Genomic DNA, 15322 nt, shown 5'->3' on the forward strand with positions numbered 1-15322 from the left:
GCCTGCCAGATATGAAAGAGACAAGAAGAAATGTGTCTTGGCATGCTAGGGAGGATAAGTATAGAGAAAGCTGAAAGTATTATATTTGATAGCGAAAGAATTTCGCCTGAGATGACCCTCTGTTCTTGCCTATTGTTAACTTTTTCCCATGCAAAAAAAAAAATGCCCCAGCCCGTGAGAGTCATCTAGCACCAGCTGGCTGGCTGGTGTAAGAACAAGCAGTTTACGTACATTATTACAGATTTCTGATGATGTGCTGTTGTGGTGCCCTACCAAAATCGAGGTTCTCCCTTGCTGCTATGAAATCCAGCAGATTGCTCTTGCTGCAGAGAGCTTCCAGTTGACGCTCTTGAGGCTGAGCAAGGCAGGAGGGAGATGGAGAAGTGGTTTGTTTGTCCAAGGTCACAGCCTAGGTCAGGGGCAGCACCAGCAAACAGGACCCAGACCTCTCAGCTTTCTGGCCTTACGTAAATAGGGCCACTTACTGGCGTAAGCCCGCATGAAGAGCTCTGCTGGTATAACTCCGTCTGCCAAGGATGCTGGTACAGTCAGCTCAGTAAATTTTCCCATGCAGATGAGGCGCTGCTCCTGGGCTCCAAGAGCACCAGCCCGCTGCAAGGAGCCATTCTCCCAAGGAGTGCTGCTGGAAGTTTAGCGAGAGGAAGGAAAGAAAAACCAAAACAAAACAGCCCTCGCTTCAATTAGAGGAAAAGATAATTCCTTTCAAGTCGAGAGGCTCGACTCCTGCTGGCCTTTGTTCTTCAGCTTACCCTTGCTGTAATTTCAGAGAGCAATGTGAATAATGCTGGTTTGTTCTGTGATTACCCTCAGTTGGAGCACAAAATTAATATCTCACTAAGTAATTCAGTACATGATGGGTGAACATTTACTTAAACGTGCCCTAAAAAGCTAGGATTTTCCATGTTCAGTGGAACTCTCTCAGTGACAATTAATTGCCTGTGTTCTTATGTGTTTATGAGCCTCAGTAAACAGGCGGCATATTTACGTCTCCCCATTACCTTCAGAAATAAACTTCCTCAAGAAAAAAAGCTCACGTTTCCTGATTACAGTCTGATTTTAAGTAAACAGAGGGGTGGGGAAGGTGACTAGTAAGCAGGACTGTGGAGGGAGGAAGGTGGGAAGTGGAGAATTTCTCTCCCTGACATTGTGCCACTTGTAATGCTGGTAGCATTAAGTTAATGTGCTGGACTAGCAAAATGACCTTGGTTAGTCCTGCTGCTGTCTGGGGGCATGAAAAGCTTGCCCTTTTTATCCTAACTGTATAGACTCAAGAACAGGCACAATATTTACTACCTCGTGATGTGGAGTTGCTATAGAAAATGCAACCTTTGAAAGGCCTAACCTCTGCAAAATCCCGGTGTTTTCTGAAAGCCTTGAATTATTGATGTGAATCTTGTTTGAGGGTGTAGCAGCGAGTCACTGCATCCCATATTGCTCTCCCATGTCCCCACACTGCATTTCCCTGCCATTGAGCTACCTTCTGCCCTCATGAATCCCCTTCAGGACTGATGAAAGCACCAGTCCTTACCTGCAGGTTATGTTTTCTATGGCCATCACGGTGTGGTGATGGGTGATGAGGATGGGCATCCACCGTTTGTTGTAACAACTTCGGCTTTGCCACTGGTTGGCTATGTCACTTCATCCTCTTTCACATCACAGAATGAATCAATGCTTGCAAAGCTTCTCAGGTGCATAAGAAGTAGACCATAGATAAAAGATAAAGGCAACATTATTTACTGTGGTTGTGCCTGTTAACATCTGCAGAAAGAGGACTTTAGCACATAAATTTGGGTTGTCTGTACAACTGGCTGCTGGTTTCATTTGCTTGTGCAGGCAAGAGATTGTATCAGATGGAAAATACAATTTGCTATCAGTGAATGTTCACTGTTGTTCACCTTTTTTCTTGAAATTTTCCACTCTGCCACTGTCTGAAGATGTCCTTTAGGACTGAGCCTTTAGAAGTCAATCAGTGGAAATACTGAACATGGAAATACTGAATAATATTAAGTAGATGATGATGGGGAGAAAAATAATAAAATCTAATGATAGCTAGATAGCTAACCCTTGCTGTTGTCCAATATCTTACCCGCCTGCAGCTCTGCCTCATCTTAGACCTCATGGTACTGCCATGGTTTGTGCCAAAGACTGGAGGACAAACCTGTGTGGCTTCATGAAGGTGGGAGATATGTGTGTGGGGAAAGCCACCCTTTGTGTTGTTGATCTCTTGTGGGTCTTCCCTTCCTTTCCTCCCCCTTACTGAAAAAAATGGCATGTAACGTTCATGCCATACTACTGACAGAAAGCCTGGGTTGCTGAGGGAGGGAGGAGATGTGAACAGGGGGTCCTCCATCTGCAGCCAAATGCCACATTGAGGCAGGATGAGACCGGGATAGAGAATCGCTTCCACTACGTTAATCTTGGGGTCCGCTTTCTGGAGCCACAGGTAGGGCTGAGGCATGGCACATCAGAAAAGAGTGGCATCCCCCACCTCAGAGAGAATTTGTCGATCTCAAGCACTTAATTCCCTAATTGTCTTGTTGCAATGCTAAGTCTTCTGTTGCTCGGTGTCTTTTTTCTGCCTTTTTTCTGTTGCATGCTTTAGTGATCCTGGTTGCACCGGAATATATCGCTTGATAGAAATTCACTTAGCTATCCTTAGGCAAATCAGCCTGATAAACTAACTAATAAATAGCAAGATCCTGTGTTCGTCAATGTAGTTTTAAAGTATCTGGACTGAAGGAGCTGACAGATCTAGAAATAAAATCAGTATTCTTCTTGTAACCCATTGTAAACAAGCTGTCAGACATCACTATAGTCTCCTTTGAAACCAGCTTTAATGAGTAAATAGAGAGAATAAAAGCTGAGAGACAGTGTCAAAAATGTAAGCCCGAGATAATCATTGTTGGTATTTTTCCTTAACCTATTATATTGCTTTAGATGATGGCTGCTGCATTTCTGCTGCTGAATGAGAGACTTTTCCCTAGTCCTGATTTAGATGATTTTGCCTTAATTTTGTCAAAGGGTAATTCTTCTAGAGTACACATTGCTGCTTTTCAAGAGCAAGGAGCTAGAAAATGCTTGAATTGCTCCATGAGTCAGCTCAATGTGAATTAAGAAGGTTTTCATAGAAAGCTAAAAAAAATTATTAAAATAGGGAAAAAGAGCACATGTAGAGATGTATCTAGCAAATAAGAGCCCCTGAATTACATTCTTCTAGTAGGTGCCTGTGATTTTATTCTGAATCTCTTTTTGTGAATGAAGAAATCTGTGTTTTATGAAATGTAAAAATACATCCAAACATACATAATTTCTTTACCTCAGTTTATTCTCTCTCTCTCTTTTTTTTTTTTTCCTCTGTCAGTTAACTCCACGCTGCTTATCCACAGCGCTGGTTGTTTCTGAGTTAATATCCTTTGGCATCTGCCTTTGAATAAATTTGGCTGTCTGGTTTCCAGCTGATTGGTTCCCATTTATTTCATTTGATTTCTAAATTTCCTGTCCAAGAGATTCCTATTGCTCGCCTGTCTTGCAAAACTCCCCGCACGTCGGGTGACACCAGCGCAGCAACTCCTTTTCAGGTGTGCTGGGTCCTGGCTTGCTTGCTGGATTCCCACGAGTGCTCCGGGCTTGGGGTTGACAACGAGCATCCAATAGCAGGAAGGAAAGTTGCGAAGTTTGCTCGCTGGGACTGAACAGCTTGTCTTTTCTTTTGAGGAACATTTATACTTAACACTCAGTAGGCAAACTGGTATTTCAGTTTGCAAGTGGATTCGGTTATTCAAATGCACAGGCCAGAAAATGAAGGGGATTCTATTTAAACAGTGTGCTCCCAAGTCACAGATGATCTTTTTGATGTCTGTATTTTGCAAATGGAAATTTTCCATTTTCCAGCGCTAGCATTTGTTCAGAGGCTGTGTGCTATCTAAATCTGCTTTTGTGGCTGTTCATTTGCATTTCTGCTCTGCTATATTGCCTCCTGCCTTCTCCCCTTGGCCCCCTACTCTTTTATATTGGATTCCTATTTTTGCTGCCTCCACTCTATCTTGCATCTCTGAAGGCTCAAGCATGCCAGATGCTGAGCGGTCTCTGCTCTTGCTCAGCACCTTGGCAGGATTACAGGTGAAAAGGGAAACTCAAACCATCAGCAAGCTGGGTGAGAGCTGGTGAATGGCAGATCTGAAGCCAGCCCTACCTGGCCTGGGAACAGCCCGGCTTCTCCCGCGCCTCCCGACATTTTCCTGGTAGGGAAAGCTGTTGGTGGTACCAGTCAGTGCACGTGATGGGGCACGTGTGGAAATCTCGTATCTAAATTTTATGTCATGAGGTGAAATACTCAGAGCAGTAAGGTGAAACAGACAGAATGGGCCTTCCTGGTTGCAAAATACTGGCCACAGCAAACCGTGCACGTTCAAGGAGAGTTCTTGGTCAGAGTGCAAGTTTTTCTACTTCCTCAGTATCCTTTTTTATTTCACTCTGTACACATAGGTTCTTTCTTCCCCCAAATCTGGTTACATCTTCTTCTACAAACAAACCGCTTAGGAAGAAAAAACACGCTAATATCCTGAGGGAGAAGTGCGAAGGTGGGGGGAGAAGCACAGCAACTTAATTCTGGCAGCTGGAAGAACAACCTGAATGCTGTCAGGCTGAAAGCACAGCACACAGCCAAGCAGTTGCTATTTGCTCCTGCAGATACAAACCTTCCAACAGCCTATTTCACCTTTGGAGAGGTGTGGGAAGAAAAAAGGGCGTAAGCAAGAGCATCACTCAAGTATCATGTAGTACGAGGCAAGGTGGTGTATTTAAAGCTGAGTAGCAATAGAACCAGCTTAGGGCTGGGAGTGAGAAATGTCAGGCTGCTCCTCCAGTTTCTGTCTTTCTCCACCTGTGCTTCAAGCTTACACGGGACCCAGCACTCCTGAGCAGCCCAGACTGTAGGACAGATAGAAAGTACTCAGTGCTTTGTCCAGTTGGGCCTTTCTGCTGAATCTCTATCCATGACTTTGGGAGCTGAGGCAACGGGATGTATTTCAAGGTGCTCCGAGTTGAGTGAGGTCAAAAATTAATGCTGGTGCAGTGGCTTGGGAACAGAGAATGGGTTCCCCAAAAGTTTCTCTCCTGAAACAGGTGCCACACACTTGTGTACATGTAGCACTTCATTGTTCCTACAATGTGCGCAGGTACCCAAGTGTCAGTAATTAATGCTGCCTGGTCGTAAAACCCCAGAATGCATGCAGGCAGTATTTTGTATGTTCATATTGCGTCCTGTGCTGCCCGTTTCCTTCAGCTGCTTTCCTCTGCTCTCCCGCTAGCTGGTGATGGGGCAGTTAGAGGAACCCAGAACAAATATCCCTGCTTACACGAACAGCAAACTGCCAGCGTAAAGCGTGATATTCCCATGTTCCTGTCATGTTCAAGCACGTGCCCACAAACCAAAACACAGCTGGCAAGTTTAATTTTAGCTCTACCAGCCTTGAGAAGTGTCCCTTTAAAGAAATTCTTTTTATAATTCTTTTTTTTTTTTTTTGAAGTAATTTGGTTGATAATACAGCAGCTGACAATCCTACTGCAATACTATCAATGATTTAAATAAAAACAAAAAGAAGCTGCCACCCCATATTCCCCACCGTGAATTTAGAAATAGGCAAAGCCACTGTAGAAAGGCCCAGGAATCTGATGACGTGTTAAAGGATAGGTTTTTTTTTTTTTTTCATAAAAAAAGGAGAAATGCTGGGACTTGTGTACAAGAGGAAACATTTTGTTATTCACACACTTTCTTCTGGTGATTTAGTCATGTTGCACGATGTGTTCTCCCTTTGAGTCCTTCAGGGGGTGGATGTTGGGAGGCCCTGTGCAGACACCGATCCATGCCATGGGGACCCCATGCAGGTGTGAGGTCCTGCAGGTGGGCAAGGTGTGGGTACGGTGCCTGGCCCCTCACCTGGCTGAGGTGGGGTGCGTTGGAGTGGGATTTGCTGCTATGGCCTTGGGAGCTGAGCCTTGATCGCTTGGTTTTGGGGGCATTGGGACCAGTGTGTAACTTTTGTGGCAACTGTGTAACTGGTGTGGTGGTGTCCGGCCGAAGGCACCCGAAGTCACGCCGGGCGAGTTTCCTCTTTACCCTCTTCCTCCATTTTGTTCCAACTTTAAATAAACCCAGCCTTATATAAGCGCTCGAACAAAGTATGTATTTAATATGTCTGGCCCCGGGTCGTCCCCCAGCCGCTCGGGGAAGCGCTGCACGGAGGAGTTGAGGCGGGCTGCGAGGGGGTCACCCCGCCTTGCCCTGCTCAGCCTCACACCCCCCGCCGCCCCAATACATCCAAAAATCGCCGTCGGAGCATTTTTCACCCCCACCGCTCGGGCTCCCCCCAGGTCCCAGCGCAGCCTCTCGGCGCTCCCAGCCCCGCGGGCTGCGAGGGTGGGAAAAGGGGCGGCGGGGCCCGGCCGGGCCGGGCCGGTGGCGGCGGCGGCAGCGGGCGGGGGCGGGGGCGCGGGGGCGGCCGCGGGGCCTGCGCCGGCCTCCCGGGGGAGCGGCGCGCCGAGGTCCCTCCCACCGGCGGCGCGGCGCGGAGGGGGTTTGAATGAAAGACAGGACGAGCCCCGAGCACCATGTCACTCCGTGAGGGAGGCAGCGGCAACTAGGCTGGGGAAGGCTCTTCCCTCCCTCCCTTCCCCCCCCCTTTTTTTTTCTTTTTTTTTTTTTTCCTATTTTTTTTTTTAAATTTTTAATTTTTTTTTTCCTCTTTATTTTTTTTCCCTTTTTTTTTTTTTTTTTTTTTTTTGAAGGGGGGTGGGTGGGGAGCGAGAGGGGAGGGCTCGAGAGCGGGGCGAGGACGAGGTAGAGCGAGCGAGGAGGAGGAGGAGGAGGAGAAGAAGAAGAGCAAGGAAGGAAGCAAGCAAGCAAGCAGCGGGCTGGAGTTGCGCTGCCTCCCCGGCTCCGCTCGCAGGACGCTCCCCGGCCGGGCAGCGGGCACCGCCGGAGGCACGCTGCTGCCGCTGCCAGCGGGGGGGCAGCCGGGCAGGGGGCTGCCACCCACCTCCTCCCACCCTCGCAGCCAGCCACCCAGCCCTCGATGTGCGCGCCTGTGCGTTTTTGGCTGCGCTGGAAGTAGCGCGCGGTAGACGGCGAGGAAGTCTCGGCAGCCTCCTCCTCCGTCGCCCGCGCTGTCAGGAATAGCGGCGTGAGAGGGAAGAAAAAGGCCCTGGGGCACTACACCCTGCCAACGAGTTCCCTGCACCAGCCAGAAGGACTCCAGCTACATGGGCAAACGCCTGGACCAGCAGCCAATGTACCCCCAGTACACCTACTACTACCCCCACTATCTCCAAACCAAGGTAGGGCGCGGGTCCCGCCGGGCACTCGGCGGGCGATGGGGAGCGAGCGGTGCAAATGGCAGGGGCTGCTGGCCGGGCTCGCTGCCTTTCCCTCCTTTCCTGGGCTTGGGTGTCACGCAGAGCCGAGCTGGTAGGCAGAGAGCAGGCGGGAGAGAGGCAGGAAGGTTGGTGTCCGTGCTTTAATTTTATTTATTCGACCGGATTTGTTTCGAGGGCCGCTGGCGTCGGCCAATTCCTTTTATTGTTCTGGGAGAGCGCTCTGGTGAGCGCTATCGTAACGCCGGGCAGGTAGCGTGTTTATTATGGCACAGGGTGAGGATTGCTCTGGACAGCATCAGGCACGAAACGCTGCTTCGATGGCTCTTGCAGCGATCCCTCCAGTTCACCCGGGGCTTGAAAGCGTTTTGCCCTCAGAAAAGGCGTCTGTGGAAACTCAAACTTTTAATCAGCTGAGCGGGAGATGCTGTGAAGGGCTGGGGAGGATGAGGAGCGAACGGGCTGTAAATCTGGCGGAGTTTGTGTCAGTGGGTTGCACTGCTTTTAATATTTCATTACACATTGAGGATGATAGGGCTCTACTCTGTTGCATTTCAAAGGTCTAGAAATAGAGGGTAGCTACTTTTGGAGAGCGTACCCAAGCATGGGCTCTTCCTTTTCCTTCTTTCTTTTCTCCATAATTTTTAAAATGCCGGGAGACTGGAAAGCAGGCCTGCATCTTCTTCTTCCTCAGGGGCTGAGCAAAGTCAATACTACCTGGCCATGAGTTGGTTAATTAAAGCTTTATTTTTCTCGTGCCGTTGTATAATAGTCTGCTCTCTGAAAAGATATCCTTTGTAACCAAGGGACAGTAACAAAAGAAAACCCTAAAACGAAAGTTTGCAAGCCCTGGTAGGACACGGTATAGAAAAAAATAATAATAAAAAAAATTCCTGCTCTGGAGTGTAACCTCACAGCCACGGATTAACAGTTCCAGTCAATAAAGTAACATCCTTCTGAGGGAAAAAAAATATAGCTGGGGTGCACACGCATGCATGTACCCCTACGTACACGGACACACGTTGTGCTTCTGTGGCGAATTTAACACATGGGACGTTTGACGTGTGTGTCTGCGCGTGTGGGGTGCCCTGGGGAGGCTGGCTCGTGCAGACTTTTGGTTTGAAACACGTTGGTCTGGTGGCGGCTCTGAAAGGCTAAGTTATATTTCCCCGTTAATAAAATTACTTTCCCGTTAACGTTTATAGCCAGACTGCTGCATGATATAAATTAACTAATTGTCAAAACTGAGAATCAGGCTGGGGTGAGTTGCGACGACACCAGAACCACTCAATGTGATTATAGCCTTGTAATTCCTAACAGGGTTACCTCTCATTTGTTCGCTGGGCTCTTTCTTTCAGCCTATTGTGCAGGCTTTTTGTATAAAATTTAAGATTTTTTTTAATTTTATATTTTGTAGGGATTTTTCTTGCTTTTTTTTCCTCTTCCTTTCAAGGTCGATCCAAATTGCGTTTTACCTTTGTGACCATTTAGTGTGTATTGTTGCTGTTGCAGCAGCAGCCCGTCACTAGCCCTGACTGCAATATTGCCTATAGCTTTAACTGTTTGGGGGATTGGGGGACGCAGACTGATGCTATTCCTCAAAACCTGGCAAGCCAAGGACATGAAACAATTGATGGTGTTTTTTTGAAAGAACAATAGCCTCGAGTATTGGAGGAGAAATATTGGACATTCCATGCCTTTTACTCACGTAGCTTACATTTTGCCAGTCTCTCTTTTTTCTACTTTTTCCTTTTTTTTTTTTTTTTTTTTAAAACTTTATAAATAAGCTTTTTAAGGAAGTTAATCTTGCATTTGAGCTTAAAATAGTAATGATATTTTTTAAAGCATTAGGTTAAAAAAAAGCCACGGTACGGAAAAGCTAAATTAAACGCGCTTTTATAGCTGGTATATAAAATTATCAACCCGGTGAAAAGTCATGTGCGCCTGTCTGCGCACACATGCGCTATTGCTGCAAGGACAGGTAACATTGCAAATCGGTGCTACAGTTTATATGACATTAATTTTTCTTTTCTCCCTCGCTCCACAGTTAAGTGCATGGATAAAACCTAAATAATAAACACATACACGCATGCATACAGAGACATGCATATGAGTTTTTTCACTTCTATAGACTTTAAGAGTTTAGAGTAGTGCAGACAGGCAGCATCTGGATTTTGTTACCTTAAAGCTAGCCATCAGCTTCTGGGACATTTTAAAGCAGTTAGATCCATTGTGTGTCTAAAGCTAATATTCGGGTAATCAAATAACATTGTGGTGGAGAGCTGTATCTTTTATCATGCCTTTTGGAGCAACTCATGTTAATAAACCCCTGCATGACTCTGACTGTACTGTGAACTTCATCGTTTTTTTTTTTTCTAATTTCTCAAAACTGTCCTTTGTACAGAATGTTGTAGGATTCAGCTCTTAGGAAATAATGTGTTCTTATGTTCATAGACATGCACGCTGAGGGTGGTGGTGGTGGTGGGGGGGGTTGCATTCATTTGTAATTAAGAAAGAAATTCTAGGCTTTCTTATGGCATTTGTCTACAGCTTGTGAAACGCCGAGTGGCAGCATGTTAAATGGGCGAAGTTTTGAAATGGGTGTACCCCACCACGTCTGGGTGAAGTGCTGCTTTTTGCTTTGCGTGTTTCATGAAGTTGTCTCGGTTGTTCTCAGGGAAGCACTGCCTCACTCTGCATCACGTCCTTCTCTTGGGGGAGCACGAAGCTGCGTAAGAGCTAAGTCTCCAATCTGCGTTCGTATCTTCTAACTTAGCTGGCACGTAGTTAGGCAGAAGTGGTGTAAATGAATAGCTATATGGGTAATAGGATTATAAATAGGAAAAAATGGATTCCATATGTTTGGCTGATTGATTTAAGTTTTTAAAGTGTTTTGTGGCCTTTTGTGCAACGTGAAGCACGCACTCCTATTATTCAATTTACTTGTGCTCCTTAATTATCAGATGCCACCACTGAAGCTAAAACTTTAATTGCAGGTTTAGATAAACCCAATGTCATCCAAAACTGAGAATAATCAGGGGGGAAGGTCAGTCAGTTTTTAAGAGACAATTGCAAGGAATTCAATATATCTCTTAAGGACAAGCATTGAGTTTGAGGAAAGACGCGACCTTATTTTTCTTGTTTTGGCATGACACTGTCTGACAACTGCAATTTGGAAGCGAAGTGTTTGAACTTCTCTGCTCCCAGGATCTGCCTAGAGTCTCATTCTTGGAGTGCTAGGAGTTTACTTCAAAACAAACATTTTTTGTTACTCTTGTGAATCAAGGGTAGTCTTGTGCTCTTGCCGCAAAGAATATTGTGAGGAGATAGATCTGAACCTATCTGATGAGAAGCTACAGCAGTTTTTTATTTTGCGCTGTTAAATAAATTTCCTTGTCTCCTTGCTGATGGCGTAACTACTCAAGCAACTGGTTTACAGCAGTATGTTGTAAATTGTCACGTATAAAATGATAATGAGACGAAATTTCACATTGAGGTCTGCATTTATTTCTTTAGTTTCTTGCTTGCCAAAGCAAATTCTTTTCTCGTTCCCCTTTTGCACAATGGAAAAACAAAACTGAGCACCATTAAATTCCGTTTAATGATTTGAAAAGAAAAAGATTTAACCTAAACTATCTGAGTATATTTGAGAGTCGCTTTAATTTAGTAGATGCTCTGCTTTATCTCTGTTCCCTGCAACTTACAATCAGACCTAGAGATGGGGTAAGTTTGCTCAGTAGCTGTATGCAGAAAAAACCTTAATCGTTCCGGTGGGAAGGAGAAGGTGTCACAGTTACCTGCAGACAGGAATTTTGTTTTGTGATCTCTGTACCTGCATTTGGGGTAAAAATAAGCCAGTTTAGCAGCTGTTTCCGTGCGGTTTGCTTTCATGCATTCTCTGGATGTTTCTTATTTGTTAGTCACGGTTTGGGTTTGGTGGTTTGACTCTCAGGGTTTTGACCCTGCTCCCCAGCGAGGAGGCCGAAATACCCCAAGGAGGGAGGCAGCGCTGGCTGTACCCGCAGTGCGCCTTAATCTCTCTGTGCCCAATGCACGTGTGAATGCATGCAAAAGCCAGAAGTGCAATTTCCCAATGCTTATGTGAGTAAAATCCTGTCTCTCTGGATGTGAGAAACATGTGGACCAGCCCCCAGGCAAGAGGAGCTTAATGAGCGTGGCTGTGAAGCGACAGATACTTGCCCCACCTGAGGAGACAACAACGGGGAAACTCAAACAGGTGTACTCAGAAGTGTTTAAACTGCAAAAAGTCTCTCCGTGGGTGCGTGTTTGGGTGTGTGCATTTGGATGAAGCCCTTTGTTTTGTTTCGCTTCCTCTTTTCCTTTTTTAGGGCATTCTCTGGCAGGAAGGAATCAGGGACCTCTTTCAGCTGCACGCCACCAGCACGCCTCCCTTCTCGTGCCACCAGCCGCTTTTAGAAAGCGTATTTTTGGAATCGGCGCGGAGCTCTCGCCTCTCTTCACCTTGTACCTACCCACCCCGCGTTCTCTTGTCACTCACGTTTCTGTTTAGCGAGTTTACCGCATTCCCTGCTTTTGGCCATCTGGCCCCGCAGAAGGCCTCGAAGGAAGCGTTCCAGCTACGGAGATGCCTGACAGGGCTTCTCTGGCTGGTGGTGCTCAGACTGTGCCTGGTGCCTGGTGTGAAGCCGGGGTCAGGTGTAAGGAGTAATTCATCAACCACACACTGATTTCAGGCTGCATTTCCAACCATCTGCAGCTTGGACTGCCGCCAGAGCTCAAAAGTCTAGCTGGAGCCCATGTGATAGTGCCAAAAGTGAAGGCAAACACTTGCAAATAGAGAAGTGCATTTCGAGGAATGAAGTTTGTTCGCGCTGAGCCCTCGTTTGATTCAGTACGTGGCGGCGTGTTTTAAATGCCTCAGAGAGCTGCCTTAAAGTTGCAAGAAATTTGTTCAAATGGCATTTAAAAACACGTCAGCCCAGTTGTAATTTTGGCAGTAACATTAACATCTACCTCTAGTATTTTTGCCTCTTGCTTTAAACAGTAAGGAAGGTAAAAGCAATGGTCCTCTGAAAAACTCAAAAATATATGAACTTGGTCATTTTCCATTACTGTTTGCTGTCTATCCTTATGTGCCTGAATAAATACACGCTCCTTCCTGTAAGGGACACCATGATACATATTGAAACAACGTTGAATTGCTTAGTTGATGTCCTTTTCAAGTGTTGTCTCAATGTAAGTTTGCTAAATTAAAAAAAAAAAAAAAAAAGAAGTGGGAAAGGAAAGATCAAATTTTTAGTCTTTTAAACATTCATATTTTACTGTATGCCGTGGGGAATTATTTTGGAAGCATATCTATTAATTCCTTAAGGAAAGATGGAAGTTGCAAGCATTTGGCAGATTAGGCTACCGAGGTGTTACTGTGGCAAACGCTGTGTTAATAGTTATAAATTGTAATCGCTGATACAAGGCAACCTTCTGAATTACTGATTTGGTTTTTAATGTATTGTGGGCTTTCAAAGTTATCACAACGGTATGTTTGTACTTTAATGCAAGTATCTTTGTAAAAAATGATCGGAGTGTTAGTTCGTATATTTCCATGAATTAAAAAGTAGATAAGGAAAGACTTGTTCCAAGCAGGATGTCTGAGTTCATTTCAGGTCTTGCTGTAAGTAGCCTGGATAGCGTTCTCTCTGCGTATAATTTCAAGCAGGGTTTTTTAATTATTATTTTTTCTGGTGTGGGGGAAGTGGGTTTGTCACTATCTATACTCTGGGCAGGGACTTTGAGTTCACTTGCAAACAAGCCCGTTCCGGAGTGTCCAGGAAGAGAAGCAGATTTTTTTTTTTTTTTTTTTAAAAAGAAGAAGAGTGGGCTGTTTTTATTATTTTGTTTCTTTTTTTTTTTTTCTTGAAGAAAAGTCTTTTAATGTTAGAATTTTATGTAGAGAAAAATGGTTGATGTGTCTCCAGAACTTGCTTCCAGTGCTGCATTAAAATTGTGTTTTGTAACAGTCTCATCAGCTACAGCTGTATGTGATTAAATAGTGTAATATCAAAAGCATGTGTGAATAAGAGCTTTTATGATATAGTTGTTCCATACCAAAGACTGCAGATGGGCAGAGAAGGGAGACCGAGAACAGTGATTTACTCAAATATTGTCACAGTGTATGTTGTGAGTGTTTGCATAGTGGTGTTTCGCAATTTCTTTCCCACTCCTATGGGCAATGCTGAGTGTTGGAAGGAAGTTTAGAAGTAAACATTTTTACATGGAGAGCTACTCTCACTGTGCGGAGAGTTCAGCCTGAGAGTTGCGTGTACTCATGCGGAATGACATACCAATATTTTATATAGCTGATTAACAATAATATTATTGAATAGAAATTATAGCAACAGGGATCTGTTCTGCTTCCCTTGAAAAATCAATGAAAGAGCTTCAGTTGTCTTCAGTAACACAGAATCAGGCCCACAAAGCACATACTGTTCTCCAGGGCAAAACCAGGACAGATGAACAACATACATTATTATTTTAATTTTTTTTTTAAATAAATGAGAACTGTCAAAAACATTCTAAACTGTACAATTGGGTGAGGACATACCTCATCTGATGTTTTAACAGCATTTTGGGCTTTCGGAGGCTACATCTCTTATTTAATGCCTTTTTTTCTGATTTATACTTTTACAGCATCTTTTTTTTGTCCTGCTTATTCTCCGTCTTTCTGTCTGTGTCTCTCTCTGCCACAGTTGAGATATGATTTATATGTAGTGGAAGTCTAATTGAGTCATATGAGATGTCTCGCGTAGAGCCTGGTGCCTGTAATGAAGATTAGCAATTTCTGTGAGAGAGTAAGCATGGTTAATCCTCAAGAAGTAAAGGACAGAGCAGGGATTTTGCTTTTATTTGTGTAGTTATTAAGATAAAAATACTGTGTAGCTTCCTTGAAACTTGAAACAGTTTTCTCTGTAGGTCTTTCCTGACAACACAGGGTTTCTAAATGGAGAAGTGAAGCAAAGGTTACTTACCATATCTGTAGTCCTAAATTGAAGGCTCCTGTTGGATTCCTTAGCCACACTGTCTTTTTGATTATGTTGGTTTACAGCAAATGCTAATCTCTTCTCCTAGAAGTTTTTATTAGCTGAGAGTATTTTCTTTTTTTAGGCCTGACACTGTCAAGTGAGAAAGAGATTTTGTTCATGCTTTTGGATGGAAGGACCTTTTTTTCCATTTTTTTTCCATTTTTTCTTGTCTTGCTTGTTTGTATCTCATTTTCTTGTAACAGTGATGGGAATGAAGTCCCTGCCAATGTATTCTCTGTCAAATCAATTTCAGTATTACACATAACAATTTATCTTTTTTTTTTTTTTAAAAAAAAAGGTTTAATTTCTGGTAAATTTATGCAGATTAAATTGTTTGGACAGATTTTCTATAAGGGTTCCTCTGCTAATTGTATCGACTTCATTCAGATGCAAATGAATGAAATAAACCACCTGATCTGTATAGATCATAGCAGAAGCCAGAAGACACATACGACTGCTTGTTGATGATGTAAAGCTCTCTGATATTTTGTTCCTTGTTGGTGTCTCCCTGACACGTTTTTATGGATGGTGCCATGTGGTTGATGGTGATTTATAGGCTGTCATGTAGTGGAAGTGATGTCACTCCTATGCGATTCGAAGCTATCCAAGAAGAGAAGTTGTCGAACAGATTTGTACGCACACACAGAGCGTATAAATCAAATAGTAGTTTGTTCTTATTTTGTGAGTTTGCATTAACAGATTAAATCCTTGAGCTCTGCTTAACCGCTCTGTTTCACCACAGGGTGCGGGAGAGAAGAGCGGGACAGGCCAACGTGGTGCTGCCTTATTTCACCGGCTGCTCGCCTGGCTCCGGGCCCACTCCCTTCCCCACGCCCTTTCACAGCCCTTCCTCCCTTCGCTATATTTAGAGG

The 15322-nt window shown here is 44.6% G+C and overlaps 1 protein-coding gene across 14 annotated transcripts in view; it reads left to right on the plus strand.

The window, feature by feature from the left end:
- The window catches only part of RBMS3 (RNA binding motif single stranded interacting protein 3), a 697130-nt gene that overhangs the window by 249132 nt on the left and 432676 nt on the right, over window positions 1–15322 (plus strand). Inside the window, exon 1 of one of the 14 annotated variants that reach the window (XM_068674449.1) lies at window positions 6616–7356. The exons of 12 other annotated variants lie outside the window; for them this stretch is intronic. In XM_068674449.1, the coding sequence (XP_068530550.1) occupies window positions 7282–7356 (75 nt within the window). In that variant the 5' untranslated portion in view covers window positions 6616–7281. Of the gene's footprint in view, window positions 1–6615; window positions 7357–15322 lie in introns of those variants that run through there. One more of the 14 variants, XM_068674448.1, reaches the window with a different exon arrangement.

Source organism: Anas acuta, chromosome 2 (assembly GCF_963932015.1).
Source record: "Anas acuta chromosome 2, bAnaAcu1.1, whole genome shotgun sequence".
Classification (NCBI taxonomy): domain Eukaryota; kingdom Metazoa; phylum Chordata; class Aves; order Anseriformes; family Anatidae; genus Anas; species Anas acuta.